Source organism: Pristiophorus japonicus, chromosome 17 (assembly GCF_044704955.1).
Source record: "Pristiophorus japonicus isolate sPriJap1 chromosome 17, sPriJap1.hap1, whole genome shotgun sequence".
NCBI lineage: Eukaryota > Metazoa > Chordata > Chondrichthyes > Pristiophoridae > Pristiophorus > Pristiophorus japonicus.
Window position 1 is genome coordinate 37,229,642 of NC_091993.1, and position 18,663 is coordinate 37,248,304.

Below are 18,663 nucleotides of genomic sequence, written 5' to 3' on the forward strand. Positions count from 1 at the left end.
AGGTGACCCAACTCCGGTAATTAGTGGCTTGTTTAGAGCCCCTGCAGAATGATTTTCAGCTTACATTTTGCATTTAACAGCTCGCCCATAGGGTCCACGCTGGTTGTGGACCACATCTGTCAAGCTGAGACGCGAGTTCAATGGCCACTGAATCAGCTGATGAGTTGACAGCTTCAAATGGAAAGTAAAAGCTCCTGCCTTAGAGATATCTTCCTTCAGCCACATGCTGTTCCTCACTGCATTTCCACAACAGATTCACCATACTGCTAGTCTTTACTCAAGTCTCCATCCAGTCTGACCTCATTGCCGCTCACATAGAAACATAGAAAATAGGAGCAGTAGTAGGCCATTCGGCCCTTCGAGTCTGCACCACCATTCAATATGATCATGGCTGATCCTCTATCTCAACACCATATTCCCGCTTTTTTCCCATATCCCTTGATGCCTTTTGTGTCTAGAAATCTATCTATTTCCTTCTTAAATATATTCAGTGACTTGGCCTCCACAGCCTTCTGTGGTAGAGAATTCCACAGGTTCACCACCCTTTGAGTGAAAAAATGTCTCCTCATCTCAGTCCTAAATTTCCTATCCCGTATCCTGAGACTGTGACCCTTGTTCTAGACTTCCCAGCCAGGGGAAACATCCTCCCCGCATCCAGGCTATCCAACCCAGTCATAATTTTATACGTTTCAATGAGATCCCCTCTTATTCTTCTAAACTCTAGTGAATATTGGCCTAGTCGACCTAATCTCTCCTCATAAGACACTCCTGCCATCCCAGGAATCTGTCTAGTGAACCTTCGCTGCACTCCATTTATGGCAAGAATATCCTTTCTTAGGTAAGGAGACTAAAACAGCACACAATACTCCAGGTGAAGTGCAGTCTCACCAAGGCCCTGTATAACTGTAGTAAGACATCCTTGCTCCTGTACTCAAATCCTCTTGCAATGAAGGCCAACATACCATTTGCCTTCCTAACTGCTTGCTGCACCTGCATGTTTGCTTTCAATGACTGGTGTACAAGGACACCCAGATCCCTCTGTACATTGACACTTCCCAAGCCATCACCATTTAAATAATACTTTGTCCTTATGTTTTTCCTACCAAAGTGGATAATTTCACATTTATCCACGTTATACTACATCTGCCATGTGTTTGCCCACTCACTCAACCTATCTAAATTGCCTTGCAGCTTCTTTGTATCTTCCTCACAACTCACAATCCCGCCTCGTTTTGTGTCATCAGCAAACTTGGAAATATTACATTTGGTTCCCTCATCCAAATCATTTATATATATTGTGAATAGCTGGGGCCCAAGCACTGATCCCTGTGGTACCCCACTAGTCACTGCCTGCCACCCCGAAAAAGACCCGTTTATTCCTATTCTCTGTTTCCTGTCAGTTAATCAATTTTCAATCCATGCCAATACATTACCCCAATCCTATTTGCTTTAATTTTGCACACTAATCTCTTACGTGGAACTTTATCAAAGGCCTTCTGAAAATCCAAATACACTACATCCACTGGTTCTCCCTTATCTATTCTATCAGTTACATCCTCAAAAAACTCCAGTAGATTTATCAAACATGATTTTCCTTTTATAAACCCATGTTGAATTGCCATCTATACCCTCTGCATAGGTGCTCTCTCAGCTAGGTCCTCAGAATCCCACCACAATCAGCCGCAACACCAGCAGCACCAACAACACCAACCTTTTCCGCAATGTGCTGCACAGGACAGAGGACATCAGCACATGACCACATTCCTGCTCGGCAGGCCAGGGATGGCCTCACCATGGCCAGATTTACTTCACATGATATTTGTACACCCTGGCTGCCATATGATGCGCCAGGTTGGCACCACCCCACACCAGCACCATAAAGCATTCCTATAATGCCCAACCCATTCCTTATGACCATTACGGGGCATACCATTATGTCTCACCAGTCACTATAACTCACTAAGCCACTTCCAAAGGTGCACACAAATCTGTACAAGATCGCAAAGAGTTGAAAATAATGGTTTCAATGTTTGACACTACATTAACAGAAACTATACATAAACATTGAATAAAAGACCTAATTGCCTACTCTTGTGGGTTGTTAATTGGTATGATTGCATTAGGATGAGGGTGAATGTGAGGGTGGCTAGTGAGATGATGTAGATAGAGAGGGATGGGTGGAGGTGCAAGGTAAGTTGGTGTGAGTAAGGATAGAAACATAGAAACATAGAAAATAGGTGCAGGAGTAGGCCATTCGGCCCTTCGAGCCTGCACCGCCATTCAATGAGTTCATGGCTGAACATGCAACTTCAGTACCCCAGGAGATGTGCAGGAGTAGGGTAGGGAAGGCAGAGTGATGGGGATGTGATGAGAGGTACAGCAGGATAAGGTCAAGTGTGGCTTTGTACTAACGTTTTGTGATCTACTGAGATCATTGAAAGGTTCACGGCACGGAGCCCAGGTCCTCCTGACCACATCTCTGCTTGTGACCTCATCTGCAATGTGCAACCAGGCTGCGTTGATCTCCTTGGGAGCTCGCTTCAACCCATGAGAGGGGAAGAGGATCTCCCTGCATGCTGTGACTCCCTTCATAAACATATGAAAGAAGTCATGGGAGAGCCTGGGTGCAGCCCTGTGCCTCTGTGCGGTCATTGTCAGTGTTTGCGGCACCTCAATGCTGCAGAACACTGACAGCACAACTGCCAAAAGAAATGTGGCCATAGTCCTTTTAAGGAAACCAGCTAATGGCCAGTCATCAAATGGCGTCATCAGACCCGCTTCCTCTAATTGACCGGGAATTACGCTGAGTGATCTTAACAAGCCCCATGACGGAAAGTCATTTCACAGAGTGGGATGGAGTCAGCAGCGGGGTCAGGACCCACTACCAACGTCGCCCGCATGGACCCGCCGAGGTCAGCAAAATTGCAGCCATGGTACTTAATCGTGATTCTACGCGGCCGTAGGTCATTTCCATTATATATGGCCCACTCAATGATTGTGCCATGTGGATCTAGCTCCATGCCGTAGACCTGGGGGTATATGTGCACAAATCGTTGAAGGTGGCAGGGCAGGCTCAGAAAGAAGTTAAAAAAGCTGATGGAATCCTGGGCTTCATGAATAAATGTAGAGTACAAAAGCGTGGACATTATGATGAACCTGTATAAAACACTGGTTCGGCCTCAACCGGACTCTTTTGTCCATTTCTGGGCACCGCACTTTAGGAAGGATGTGAAGGCCTTAGAGAGGGTGTAGAAAAGATTTATGAGAATGATTCCAGGGATGAGGGACTTCAGTTAAGTGGATAGACTGGAGAAGCTGGGGTTGTTCTCCTTCGAACAAAGAAAAGAGAAGATTGATAGATGTGTTCAAAATCACGAGGGGTCTGGACAGAGTAGATAGAGAGAAACTGTTTCCATTGGAAGATGAATTGAGAACCAGAAGACACAGATCTAAGGTGATTGGCAAAAGAACCAAAGGCTATATAAGAAAATACTTTTTTTACGCAGCGAGTGGTTCGGATCTGGAATGCACTGCCCGACAGCTTGGTGGAGGCAGACTCAACCACGGCTTTCAAAAGGGAGTTGGATAAGTACCTGAAGAAAAAAAATTGCAGGGCTACAGGGTAAGGGCGGGGGAATGAAACTAGCTGAAGTTGTCTTGCAGAGAGCTAGTGTGGGCTGGACGGGCTGAATGGCCTTCTTCCGTGCTGTAACCATTCGATAACAACGCATAAGGGTAGGAACTTGGGTGTTTAATGAAATGTTCATGTAAAGTTTCTGTTAATGTGGTGCCAAACATTGAAACCTTTATTTTCAATACTTTGCATTCTTGGACAGATTTGTGTGCACCTTTGGAAGTGGCTTAGTGAGTTGCAGTGAATGATGAGACATAACGCACCTCCCTCTGCCCCCCCGCACCCCCCCTCCCCCCCCCCCGCAATGGTGGTGAGTGTGAAAAGAATGGCTTGGGCATTGTAGGGATGCTTTATGATGTTGGTGTAGGATGGTGCCAACATGGTGCATCATGTGGCAGCCAGGGTGTATAGAATCAAATGAAGTAAATCTGGCCATGGTGAGGCCATCCCTGGCGACCCGGACAGCAATGTGGTCAGCTGCTGATGCCCATGTCCTGTGCAGCATCAGATGATTGCAGAGAAGGTTGGTGGTGTTGTTGTTGGTGCTGCTGGTGTTGGGTCTGATCGTGGTAGGATTCTGAGGAGCGTGGCAACATTCTGAGGACCGAGGTGGGAGAACATAAATGGCACTGGATGGAGACTTGTGTAAAGACTTGCAGCATGGTGAATCAGTTGTGGAAATGCAGGGAGGAGCAGCTTGTGGCTGAGGGAAGGTATCACTGTAAGGTGGGAGCTTTTACTGTACATTTGAAGCTGCCAACTCAACAGCTGATTCAATGGCCACTGAACTCTCGCCTCAACTCGACAGACATGGTCCACAACCTGCGTGGACCCCATGGACGAGCTGTCAAATGCACAAGGTGAGCTCAAATTCATCCTTATGGGTTTTAAACAAGTCACTTGTTACCTGAATTAGGTCCCCCGCTGTGAAACCACCACTGCGTGTCGGGTCTGCTGACATTTGGTAAAGACATGTGGCGGCAGGTTCACAGTGGGGTCCCTCCCTGTTGGGGGAAGAAAAAATACTTTCCCACCCAACCCGTCACCGATCATGCTAGCAAAATCCAGTCCCAAATCTCTTCACTTCAATTTCCAAGGCTCCTCCAGCGCCATTTTTGCTGGTTGAAAATGGAATGACCACTTGGTCTGTCCCCCCCATGGTAGTGTAGTTGGTATAGCATTAGATTAGCAACACAGAGGTAGAGAGTTCACATCCCACAATGGAAAATTGTGTAATAAGTCTGGTCCCCTATGAGTTAGTCCTAAAATAGGACCATGATAGCTCCAGGAAAGGAAAGGAAAATAGCGCTTTCGTTAAAAATTTGGTTTGTATTCTGCACAAAAAAAACCGCCAAGGTAAACCCTGCATTGCAGCCCTTGGAACAGCGGTAGATATGAAGACCTGCAAAAAAGGTAAGTTAAAGTTTTTATTTTTATATTCTTTTTCAGCGATTCGATACTTAATATCTTGTGAATGTTTTGTGATGTTTTATATTTTGCTTTTTGCAATTTTTGGGGGCGTTCCCCCCCCTCACCCCCGAAAATTGAATCCTGAATTTTAGGCCTCGTAGGGGTAGCGGAGTGAAATCGGTATTTTTGGCGAAAAATTACCGCTTTCGCTAAAAAAAGAATTTCTAGCCCAAAGTTTTAGTATTGTACCAGAAATCAATTTTTTTAAATTCTCTTTTACTATTTTTATCATGAAAGTGTGAAAAAATAACAAAGCAGTTATTTACCAAAATCAAACAGCATCTGCAGATGATGAGAGTAAACCAATCAATTTGGAGGGAGGGCAAGATAGTATTTACCATTCATAGATCTTATACTTTAACAATGGATTTCACTGGTGAATCAACAGTTGCTGCATGCAATTGCATTTTTGTTGCAGTAAAATATAAGGCGACAAACTTGAGATGAATCTTTACCTTATTGGAGATATTTTTTAATTTGATAAATCTTCCTTCATTGTCAATTTCTTCTAAAATAATTTTTCCTGTAGAGTGCATATGTTCCCGTGTTTCGTAATTGTTTCTGGCACTCGAGGCATCTGCCATTTTCCTTCTTTTTCCACGACTTGAAGTATGGCCCCCACGATGTGAAGGTGGAGTGGGAGTCAAATTAAATCTGTAATATTAGACAATGTTGAAAAGGTTAATAAATATTTAATTCTACATCGAGGCTTAGCAATTTCACTTTCTACAGATTTAATATCTCCGCTGTGTTGTGTGAGATAAAAGCTCACTGAAAAATAAACCACATGATAAGAAACCTCAATTTGTAGACCCATTATTGAATACCAGAGGAAGCATTGCACATTTCAGTTCCTGCTTTGAAGAACGTTTTGGTGCAGTCTAAGGCTATTTGTCATGCTTGCTCTCCCACTGGAACAATGTATTCCAAGCCCACTTCCCTCCTCTTTCCACAGACCCTTCGATACTTTTCAACATTTTTCTTATTTCCTTTTTAATGTCATCAGCTTCAACAGCCACTTGTGGTAAATATTTCTGTGTTTTGGTCACTCTGCATGGAAAAATTCATTCCAACTTTCTCCTTTATGTTTTTAGTACCAATTCAAAGTTGATGACTGATTTTACCGACCAGTGGAATTACATACTATAGAGCCTGTCATTCTTTGACTGATGGCACTCTTCACACTGCAGGAATTTGGCCATCCTTGATTAGTCTGGACAAAAGTACTCAGTACCTCGAGTATCACAAAGTCTGCCCCCCTCACATGACACGCTCCCTCACTTCTGTTGTACATAGCTCAGGTCTTACTGACCTACAACAAAGCTAAAAGCAACTTGGTCACAACTCCCTAATCATAAAATAACTGAAATGGTAGTATGATGCAAAGGATCGTGGCGAGGGATGTCATCATTTGAAGATGGAAGACCCTATATGGTAGGTAATCCCACTTTCTTAGTCATTCTAAATTATTATAAATGCAAGCCTTTCATTCTTTTAGGAATACCTCATGGGAGCCACACCAAAATACTCGATTTGGAGTAGGAAAGCTCTAGTTAGGATACCCCAATCTCTGTTGCCAAAACATACTGCAGAAAAGACTATCTTGAGTATTTGCTAAATTTGGTGAAACAGAGGTGTATTCTACTTGGATGCTTTACAAGACACTGTCAATGGAAATCTGATGGAAGAGAAGCCCAAAAAAATAGCTGTCGAATGCCAAGAATTGGGTCCATGGAACATTTCCCAGTTAATAGTTCCAATGGAATATTTATCCCATTAGCTATTTCACCATCAAGTTATTCAAGGTCTTCTTACCATATAAAGTAACTAACTGCTGGGGCTTCCGATAGTTCTGGGCTCATACAAAGCCTGGTTAATAATGCTGTCTTCCAGGTAAGCAACTTCAATTTATATTTGCAAGCAGTTTTGAACAGCTTATAAAGGACCACATTCAGTTATTTATGAGCTAAAGGAGTTTTATTGAATGCATCTTTCATATAGTCCACATGAAGCCAAGACATAAAAGGATGAGAACCTACTTGAACCTACTTGGTCCTAGAAAGGCCATGGTGGCAGCCAAATACATTAGAAAGAACTGGGCTTTAGATCCAGCTCAAATAATCACTGCCGATATTCTAGAATATGATAAACCTTGCTCATGGCAGGGAGAATAGACCTAGACACACATTATTGAGTAAACTTCTGACACTTGACATAATAAATCCAGATAGCTGAAGTTTTCTTGGAATGGAGCAGGATTTCAACCATTGACTAGGGCAGACCTTGACCCTAAAAAAAACGACATCAATAAACAAAATAATTTTAGCTCTGCAAGAAAAATTTACACCTTTCCACCTCAAACTAAGAGTTGATGGCACTGCTCTAGGAGGTACTTAAATGTTTGGCAGTCCTCAAAGAAGAAAAGTCAACTGATCCAAATAGGATACATCCTAGCTTAGTGAGGGTGAAAATTGCAGAGGCTCTGGCCACAATCTTCCAATCCCCCTTGGCTATGGGGCTGATGATGCTAGATGACTGGACGATTGCAAATGTTACAACTCTGTTTAAAAAGAAAAAGGGGAGAAGGATAAACCTGGCAACAACACAGTGGGGAAACTGTATTTTTATTTGTTCCTGGGATGTGGGCATCATTTGCAAGGCCAACATTTATTGCCCATCCCTAATTATCCTTGAGCAGTTGGTGGTGAACCGCCTTTTGAAATGCTGCAGTCCGTGTGGTGAAGGTACTCCCACGGTGCTGGTGGGAGGGAGTTCCAAGATTTTGACCCAGCGACAATGAAGGAATGGCGATATATTTCCAAGTCAGGATGGTGTGTGACTTGGAGGGGAACTTGCAGGTGGTGGTGTTCCCATGCGCCTGCTGCCCTTGCCCTTCTAGATGGTAGAGGTTGTGGGTTTGGGAGGTGCTGCCGAAGAAACATAGAAAATAGGTGCAGGAGTAGGCCATTCAGCCCTTCGAGCCTGTACCATCATTCAATAAGATCATGGCTGATCATTCACCTCAGTACCCCTTTCTTGCTTTCTCTCCATACCCCTTGATCCCTTTAGCCGTAAGGGCCATATCTAACTCCCTCTTCAATATATCCAATGAACTGGCATCAACAACTCTCTGCGGTAGAGAATTCCACAGGTTAACAACTCTCTGAGTGAAGAAGTTTCTCCTCATCTTGGTCCTAAATGGCTTACTCCTTATCCTTAGACTGTGACCCCTGGTTCTGGTCTTCCTCAACATCGGGAACATTCTTCCTGCATCTAACCTGTCCAGTCCCGTCAGAATTTTATATGTTTCTATGAGACCCCCCTCTCATCCTTCTAAACTCCAGTGAATACAGGCCCAGTCGATCCAGTCTCTCCTCATATGTCAGTCCTGCCATCCCGGGAATCAGTCTGGTGAACCTTCGCTGCACTCCCTCAATAGCAAGAACGTCCTTCCTCAGATTAGGAGACCAAAACTGAACACAATATTCCACGTGAGGCCTCACCAAGGCCCTATACAACTGCAGTAAGAAGAAGCCATGACGATTTGCTGCAGTGCATCCTGTTGATAGCACACTCTGCAGTCACAGTACACCGATGGTGGAGAATGGTTGGTTAAGCCAGTGAACAATCAAGCAAAGGGACTGCTTTGTTCTGGATAGTGTCAAGCTTTTTGCATGTTGTTGGAGCTGTATCCATCCAGGCAAGTGGAGAGTATGCCATCACAGTCTTGACTTGTGCCTTATAGGTGGTAGAGTGTTTGGGGAGTCAGGAGCTAAGCCACTCACCACAAATTTGAATATAGATAAATGAGAAATACAGACGAGGAGAAAGTAAGTGGACAAATTAAAATGACAGGGTGCTTTGTAGAGAACTACAGCAATGTGGGCCCACACAGTGACTATAGGAGCCTAAAGCTGGTGTAACATGCAATGCTCAACAGTAACATGGAAATATATTTATCTCCTATTAGTTTCAATGGGATAGTTTTGCTTCAGACAGATCATTAAGTGATCTTTGGTGAAATCAAATAAACAAAGCCCAATACCACAAGGAACTCACCTTTTTTCCTCTTCCTCCAGCATTTTCTTGTAAGTACTGATCTCCATGTCCAATCCCAACTTCACATCGAGTAGTTCTCCATGCTCATTCAGCTGGTCCTGCAGTTTCTTCCAAATTTCGGCAATTTCTCTGTCCTTGTCTTCCAACTTCTGTCGGCTGATGGCCCGTTCACGCTGCAACAACATCTCGATATCCTGAACTTTCGTTTGCAGAGTAGAATTCTGAGAAATTCAGCATTAAAAAAAAGGGAGTGATAAGAAAAAGACCAAAAACAAAAAACTCAGTTACAATGACAAAACCTGTGGATTTTTTGGGGGATCCCATCCCTCAACCTTTTTCAGGAAGATAACTTGTGGAAGCAAAACGGATTCTAACTAGTTCCTATCCAGCAGTATTTTTAGCAAGAAATATTTTGTAACATCTCTCTTTAGATTTACATTCAACACTTTGATTATCAAATGTCAAGAGCTTTGCTAAGTATACTGGATCATTTCTGCACATCAACAGCAGAATATTTTTCCTTGAAATAGCATGATTATAGTATGTGGAAGACCTTTTCTCAGAGATGCAATTCCACAAATGGTGGCATTTCAGTATCTTTTTCCAGTGGCCATTCGTCATCTAAAGCCTGTACGTGAGTATTGGTGGGCTATATGAAGAGAAAGGGCATTATAGGAAAGCCCAGTCATGCTTTCATGGGTGATAGAGTCAACTGGGGAAAGATCAGATGCAAGGCCATAGCCGAGATATTTAGATAGTAAGTGGGAAGACCTAAATGCAAGAAACAACAGACAGAAAGCCTCATGACTTGGCAAGGGATGATAGAAAGATCTTTATGGTGCTTATGGTTATTGCTACGGACATCCCAATGACAAACAAATGATCATACCATATTTATTCATGGGGAGGGTGAAGGTTCATTTCTCTGGACTTGAAACAGTACTCAATAGCTGTAAAATTTCCAATTAGTCCCATGTCCAGTCATATTGCACTTTGGCAGAAAAAAAATCAAAGGGCAAGTTATTATTAAATGAGGAAAGATTGCAAAATGCCACAGTACAGCGAGACCTGGTGGTACTTGTGCATGAAACACAAAACGATAGTATCATCATCATAGGCCGTCCCTCAAAACGAGGATGACTTGCTTCCACGCCAAAAAAAGGATGAGTTCGCAGGTGTTTCCATGAAGGACCCGAACTGCATCCTGAAGGGTGGAAGATGCCTGTGCATGAATTTTTTTAACGTTGCACACCAGCCACCAGTATGCAGGTACAGCAAGTGATCAGGAAGGCCAATGGTATCTTGACTTTTATTGCAAAGGGGATGGAATCTAAAAGCAGGAAAGTCTTGCTACAGTTATACAGGGTATTGGTGAGGCCACACCTGGAATACTGTGTGCAGTTTTGGTTTCCATATTTACGAAAGGATATACTTGCTTTGGAGGCAGTTCGGAGAAGGTTCACTAGGTTGATTCCGGGGATGAGGGGGTTGACTTATGAGGAAAGGTTGAGTAGGTTGGGCCTCTGCTCATTGAAATTCAGAAGACTGAGAGGTGATCTTATCGAAACATATAAAATTATGAGGGGGCTTGACAAGGTGGATGCAGAGCGGATGTTTCCACTGATGGGGGAGACTAGAACTAGAGGGCACGATCTTAGAATAAGGGACCGCCCATTTAAAACAGGGATGAGGAGGAATTTCTTCTCTCAGAGGGTTGTAAATCTGTGGAATTTGCTGCCTCAGAGAGCAATGGAAACCAGGACATTGAATAAATTTAAGACAGAAATACAGTTTCTTAAACGATAAGGGGATAAGGGGTTATGGGGAGCGGGCAGGGAAGTGGAGCTGAGTCCATGATCTTATTGAACAGCGGAGCAGGCTCGAGAGGCCGTATGGCCTACTTCTGCTCCTATTTCTTATGTTCTTATGTTCTTATATTCTGAAAGTCCTTAAGTCACTTTTAAGTGTACAAATGTGGTAAACATCAATAACAAATTTTATTTATATTGCGCCTTTAACGTAGTAAAAGCGTCCCAAGATGCTTCACAGCAGTGTTATAAGACAAAACAGATAAATTTGACATCGAGCCACATAAGAAGAAATTACAACAGGCTTGGTCAAAGAGGTATGTTTTAAGAAGCGTCTTAAAGGAAGAAATAGAGGTAGAGAGGCAGAGAGGTTTAGGGAGGGAGTTCCAAAGCTTGGGGCCCAGGCAGCTGAAGGCACGGCCAGCGATGGTTGAGCGATTATAATCAGGGATGTTCAAGAGGGCAGAATTTGAGGAGTGCAGACATCTCGGGGGCTGTGGGGCTGGAAGAGATTACAGAAATAGGGAGGGGCGAGGCCATGGAAGGATTTGTAAACAAGGATGAGAATTTTGAAATGACACAAACATTTCAGAACAATTTAGAAGACATTCAAATAAAACCAAAATGTTGGGGGCTTCTAAAATTCTAACCAGCAGCCTTGCATTTAATTTTTCTGATAAATATTGGTGCTCATCGAGGAGAGCAAGGAGAGGGAGGAATACATACATCAACAAAGATCCCTCTACTCGGTCTCTGGGATTTAGTTTAGCTGCAGCCTCAGGATTAACTGCTGCATCAGGGAATACTTTCCCTATTTCCCACACATTTTAGAAAGGCTGACAATTGCGGGCATTTTGTTATTTTGTTGCTGTGGGCCATTACTTGCTCTGAACTTTATTTTATTTGGTGTAGTACCCTTGGAATCGGCACATTGAAGAATTTCATCCCATCAGATGGAATTGAAATTAAATCCAGATCTCAGATACGGGGGGGCGGGGTTGAGTGGGCTAATTCACTAAGCCTTCTAACTTCACATGGTACATTTAACAACAAAGAACTCAAACCTAATAATACCTGGTATTCAATGCTATTTAATATCCAAAGAGAATTAGAACATCTGTTCATAGTAGTCAGGAGGATCGGTAACCAGAGAACACAGATTTAAGATAAGTGGCAAAAGAAACAGGGGTGAATGAGCAAAAATGATTTACGCAGCGAGTTATGATCTGAAAGGGCGGTGGAAGCAGATTCAGTAGTAACTTTCAAAAGGGAATTGGATAAATACTTGTAAAGGAAAAATTTGCAGAGCCCTGGGGAAAGAGCAGGGGAATGGGACTAATTGGATCGTTCTTTCAAAGAGCCGGCACAGGCACAATGGGCTGAATGGCCTCCTTCTGTGTCGTATGATTCTATAGTGACAATTTCATGTTTAAACAGTCTTTCCAAGTTAGTACAAAACTTTGGTTCCTTGATCACTCAGAATACACATTACATAGAGTGAAGTGAGGTTTTACCTGCTTCTGACATTGCTGAAGCTGAGATGTTAGAGTGTCAGTCCTCGTTTTTAATGCCACCAATTCTTCATTCGCAGCACGAGCACCTTTGCTGTGCATTTCAGCTGTCTGCTGGGCGCTTTCAAGCTATAGTACACGAAGAGAGAGAATTGACCAGCACAATCGAAACAGGCCAAGGTGGGTGAGCTCATGATTTTCTTCCCAAAGTGACGTATCGATTTTTCAAACTCAAAATACTTTCCAACAGTGCTGTCCCGAGATTTATGCAGATTCTGCTAAATCCCACTGAATGAAGGATAATCTTGTCCGGCAAACAAAATGAATTGCTGATTGTGAATTGTGTGCAATTTTTAAAGTGACACAGATTTGACTACATACATTACAACAGTGACTACACTTCAAAAGTACTTCATTGGCTGTAAAGTGCTTTGCGGCCGTCCGGAGCTCATAAAATATGCTTTGGAGGTCTTTCTTTCATAATGGAACCTCTATGCTTCAATTATCTGCTAGAATTTTCATGGGACAAGGTAGAAGGAACTTGCATCTATATAGCACCTTTCACAAACTCAAAGCACTTTACAGCCAATGAGGCCTCAGTTTAATGTTTCATCCAAAAGACACCATCTCTGACAGTGCAGCCCCCTCAGTACAGCACTGAAGTGTCAGTCAAGATTTTGTGCTAGTCTCTGGAGTGGGCCTTGAACCCACCACCTTCTGACTCAAGGGGCAAAAATGATAGCACTGAGGCATGGCTGACAAGAGCGAGAGGTTGGAATGGATTGAGGCTGTAAAGGCTTCAGATTTGGGGGCACCATAGAAGTTTGGACTATAGGAATTCTGAGCCAAGGATACCAGCCACAAATGGGATTCCAATTAGAGATTGGAGATCATGGCCCTGTAGTGGGGCAACAGAGGAATTAAATATTTAAGTGCTCTTACATAGAAACAGAAGTAGGCCATTCAGCCCCTCTAGCCTGGTTTGCCATTCAATTAAATCATGGCTGATCCGTAACTCAACTTCATTTACCCACCTTTCCTCCATATCCCTCAATATCCTAGCAAATACCTAACAAATATATATCTACCTCAGCTTTTAATTTTTCAATTGACCTAACCTCCACAGCTTTTTGAGGGAGAATTCCATATTTCCATCACCCTTTGTGTGAAGAAGTGCTTCCTAATAACACCCCAGAACAGCCTAGCTCTAAATTTAAGGTTATGCCCCCTTGTTCTCAACTCCCCCACCAACAAAAGTAGATTCTCTCCATCTACCCTATCAAACCTTTCAATGATCTTAAACACCTCAATTAGATATTTAAGTGTCAGCTGTGGCTCAGGGTAGCACACTCGACTCTGAGTCAGAAGGTTGTGGGTTCAAGTCCAAATCCAGGGATTTGAGCAAACAAATCTAAGTTGACGCTCCACTGCAGTGCTGAGGGAGTGCTGCACTGTCGGAGGTGCCGTCTTTTGGATGAATCATTAAATCGAGGCCCCGTCATGATTAAGCATTAAGCTTCATGATGCATATTCTTGACTCCCTCCAAAACTTCACATAAAAACAATGGGGTCTTTCTGCGTCGATTTTTTAATGTGCGCTGGTTTTTCTTAAGTGCCCAAAAGGCTTTTTGGGCGTGGTCACATACACCGTCCTCGGAAAAAAGTAAGTTGGCCAAACATGCTTAAATGTGGAAAAACTGGCACAGACATCAGGTTACTGATGCATAAAAATCCTAACCTAAAATAATTGTAACTGAGTTATATTGGCACAGAAACTTTGGGGAAACTTGGAGATTTTAATTTACGTCAAAAAAAACCACGCAGATAATTGGGGAAAATTGAGCCCATTCTCTGGTCATTATCACATTGCTGTTTGTGGGAGCTTGTGTGTAAATTGGCTGCCATGATTCCTACATTACAACAGTGACTACACTCCAAAAGTACTTCCTTAGTTGTAAAGCACTTTGAGACATCCGGTGGCTGTGAAAGGAGCTATAGAAGTGCAGGCCTTCCTTTCTTTTCTTTCCAGATCACCCTTAATCTTCTATACAAGGGAATACAATCCCAGTCGATGCAACCTGTCCTCATAATTGAACCCGTTTGGCCCTGGTATCATTCTGGTGAATCTATGCTGCACGCCCTCCAAGGCCAAAAAGGTCCTTCCTGAGATCTGATGCCCAGAACGGATCGCAATTCGCCTGATGAGGTCTAATCAGAGCTTTAGACAACTGCAGCATAACATCCACCCCTTTGTATACCAACCCCCTTGAGATAAAGACGAGCATTCCATTAGCCTTTTTATAATTAATTTTTGTACCTTCAAGTGATTTCTATACATGGATCGTTTAATCTCTTAGCTCCTCCACAGATCCTAGATTCTTACTATTTAGAAAATACTGTGATCGATCTTTTAGGTCCAAAGTGGATGACCTTTTGTCATGTACAAATGCAACAAATACATGGTGCACTGGTGGCACAGTCACATGGGCAAACTAGGCGCACAAATTTACAGATAATGCAGCTTCTCATTTTCTTTCACTGTCGCTATCATGCAAAGTGATCTGTTAGTTGTGTGTGCATATGCAGGTCTCAGATGAAGTGGAAACAAAGGCTATATTATTTCTTGAAAATGTTCAGAACAGTAGAACCAGAGGCTACGACCTGTGTTTGAAGCAGGGTAAATTAAAACACTAACTTGCAGAAACATTTTTCAGCCAGTGAGTGTTAAATCTATGGAACAGGTATCCCCGGGAGATGGTGATAGGCTTCTCGTGGGGAAATGCCTCTGATCTGCAAATAATATATATTTTTTCCATTCATGGGATGTGGGCATCGCTGGCAAGGCCAGCATTTATTTCCCATCACAATATGGTGGTGAGCCACCTTCTTGACCCGCTGCAGTCCGTGTGGTGAAGGTGCTCCCACAGTGCTGTTAGGGAGGGAGTTCCAGGATTTTGACCCAGCGACGATGAAGGAACTTCCAAGTCAGGATGGTGTGTGTGACTTGGAGGGGAATGTGGAGATAGTGGTGTTCACATGCACCTGCTGCCCTTGTCCCTCTAGGGGGTAGAGGTCACAGGTTTGAGAGTTGCTGCAGTGCATCTTGTAGATGGTACAAGATGCACTGCAGCACCTGCAGCCACAGTACGCCTTGATGGAGGGAATGAATGTTAAAGGTTGTGGATGGGGTGACAACTAAGTGGGCTGCTTTGTCCTGGATGATGTTGAGCTTCTTGAGTGTTGTTGGAGCTGCACTCATCCAGGCAAGTGGAGAGTATTCCATCACACTCCTGACTTGTGCCTTGTAGATGATGGAAAGGCTTTGGGGAGTCAGAAGGTGAGACACACGCCACAGAATACCCAGCCTCTGGCCTGCTCTTGTGTGGCTGGTCCAGTTATGTTTCTGGTCAATGATGATCCCCAGAATGTTGATGGCGGGGGATTCGGCGATGGTCACGTTGTTGAATATCTCGCTTGTTGGAGATAATCATTGCCTGGCACTTGTGTGGCGCGAATGTTACTTGCCACTGAGGTTGAGGACTCCCAGGGCGGATCTCTCCTGACTGTATACCCCTGTGCTGCCACCTCGGGTGGGTCTGTCCTACCGGTGGGACAGGACAGACCCAGGGATGGTGATGGAGGAGTGTGGGACATTGGCTGAAAGGTATGATTCTGTGAGTATGACTATGTCAGGCTGTTGCTTGACTAGTCTGTGGGACAGCTCTCCCAATTTTGGCACAAGTCCCCAGATATTGGTGAGCAGGACTTTGCAGGGTCGACTGAGCTGTGTGTGCCGTTGTCGTGTCGTAACCGGTGCTGAGGTCGATGCCGGGTGGTCCGTCTGTTTATATTCTTACTCGTGATTTTGTTACAACTGAGTGACTTGCTAGGTAATTTCAGAGGGCAGTTAAGAGGCAACCACTTTGCTGTAGTTCTGGAGTCACATATTTATGCTAGACAAAGGACGGCAGTTATCCTTCCCTAAAGGACATTAGTGAACCAGATGGGTTTTTACAACAATCTGATAGTTTCCGGTCACCATTACCAATACTAGCTTTTTTTAAATTCAAGATTTATTTAATTAATGGAATTTAAATTCCGTGGTGGGAATTGAACTCATGTCTCTGGATCATTGGTCCAGGCTTCTGGATTACTTGTCCAGTAACATTACCACGAGGCTACTGTTGCCCACATACCTGGTGGTCCGGGGGGTACGGAGATTTGCAGTCCTGGGGCTCTCTGGGTACCCGTGGGGAGAGGTCCATGTATCTCGGGGGTGCACGCGGTTCGCCAGCATCCCTGGGATCACGTGGGCTGGCCCAGCGAATGAAAAGGAGGGAATCCCCATTCATACTTTTGGTTATTTTGTATGAATGGGAATATGCCCAAAAAATACATCTACACTTCAAATAAATAAATAAAATAAATAAATGGACATGCTTTAACGGGGCTAAAAATAAACTTCTACTGCACTGGGTTTTAAATTTATAAATGATTGATAAATGTTAGTCTTATGTTTTTTTAAATTCTTACGCTGGTAAAAGCAGGCTTTATGTTTTTAACCAGGCGTAAGAATTTCACGGGCATTCGCTGAGCAGCAGTTCCTCAGCTCACAGATGCCCTTTTCCCGAGGCTGCGTTGGATCGGTCAAAAAAATTCTTGACAGATCGCAAGTTCTGGGTTATGGCACATGTGCTTCGCACGCCTAAACCCGGAACTTGCGCGGCACTTAGGAATGTGTGCACACCTCATACACGCCTGTAGGGGCCGCAAATTACGGCCCATAGTGTTGATTCATTCAAGTGCAAATTAGATAGATTTTAAAAAAACAATATTTTGGGATACAGTACATGAGTAATTTGAGACATGAGGGGGCTGAAATTGTCCCTTTCTATAATACCTCTGGCCGCCTGAAAGCGGGTAAAGGACGATGTGACGCGCCAGTGCGATGACATCATCAGTGCAGCGCTGATGACTGACAGTGTCGGTCACTCCGCCCCGCCCCCACTTCTGCCCCGCGAGCAACGGCCACTCCGACCCGCTCCAAAGAAAAGCACAAAGTGCTGAATTTCGACGGATTGGCCGACCCATGCATTGGGGTGGCCGGAACACTTCCAAGAACATTAGGCGCGACTTGTTTCGGGCGGTGGGCAATTTCGGCCCCATGGTAAATGTAGCATTCTTGGGATAAACAGACTTTGGACCCATTGATATCCAAAGCTCGCCACTACAATTTAGTTTACTCATCTCGTGTATGTATATTGTAAACTAATTGAGAGAGATTGATTGTTATGATTTAGTCAATAACTCCCTTATCATTGTATCATGTGACTACCAGGATTATAGAATGGACCCAGGTAATTGGCATTGGTCTGCCAATGCCAGACTGGGTTCTCAATGAATACTCTGCTCCACTAAGAATGCCAGCTTGTGGGCATACTGGCAGGGGCAGGCACACTGCCAATTGTAATACATGTGGCACAACTTGTAAGTTAGCTGCTGTATGTAATCTGGTTTCAAGTTGCTGCTGTTGCACACTACATCACAGTACGTCGCTGTAACTGTGTCAACTTTCACTGATTGGCTAAAGCTGAAGCTCATGGAATGGAGGGCAAATTCTTGACCTGATTAGGAGATTGTCTGAGCAATAGGAGACAGAGAGGGATAATGAGCAGGTACTCTAATTGACATGATGTGACTAGTGGCATGCCACAGGGATCAGTGTTGGGGCCTCAACTATTCACTGCATTTATTAATGGCTTAGGTGATGGGATAGAGAAACATATCCAGTTTGCCGATGATGCAAACATAGGCCGCATTGTAGGCAGTGTAGATGGAAGCCTAAAACTAGAGAGAGATTAAGTTCATGGCCAAAACTGTGCCAAATATATCTCAATGTGGGGAAGTGTGAGGTCATCCACTTTGGACCTAAAAAGAATAGATCAGAGAATTTTCAAAATGGTGAAAGGCTAGAAGCAGTGGAGGTCCAAAGAGACTTCAAGGTACATATACATAGATCATCGAAATGTCATGGATAGGTCCAAAAAAAAATCAAAAAGGCTAATGGAATGCTAGCCTTTATTTCTAGAGGACTAGAATAGAAGGGTTTAGATTTCATGCTGCAGCTATACAAGGCTCTAATAAGACCACACCTGGAGTACTCTGTTCAGTTCTGGGCACT

The 18,663-nt window shown here is 43.7% G+C and overlaps 1 protein-coding gene across 2 annotated transcripts in view; it reads right to left on the bottom strand.

Moving 5' to 3' along the window:
• LOC139227704 (lamin-B3-like) overlaps positions 1-18,663 on the bottom strand; it is a 76,728-nt gene that overhangs the window by 27,442 nt on the left and 30,623 nt on the right. For both annotated transcript variants that reach the window (XM_070858672.1, XM_070858671.1), the window contains exons 5-7: positions 12,486-12,611; positions 9,164-9,384; positions 5,560-5,758 (exon numbers count right to left, since the gene is read on the bottom strand). In XM_070858672.1, the coding sequence (XP_070714773.1) occupies positions 5,560-5,758; positions 9,164-9,384; positions 12,486-12,611 (546 nt within the window). The remainder of the gene's footprint in view (positions 1-5,559; positions 5,759-9,163; positions 9,385-12,485; positions 12,612-18,663) is intronic.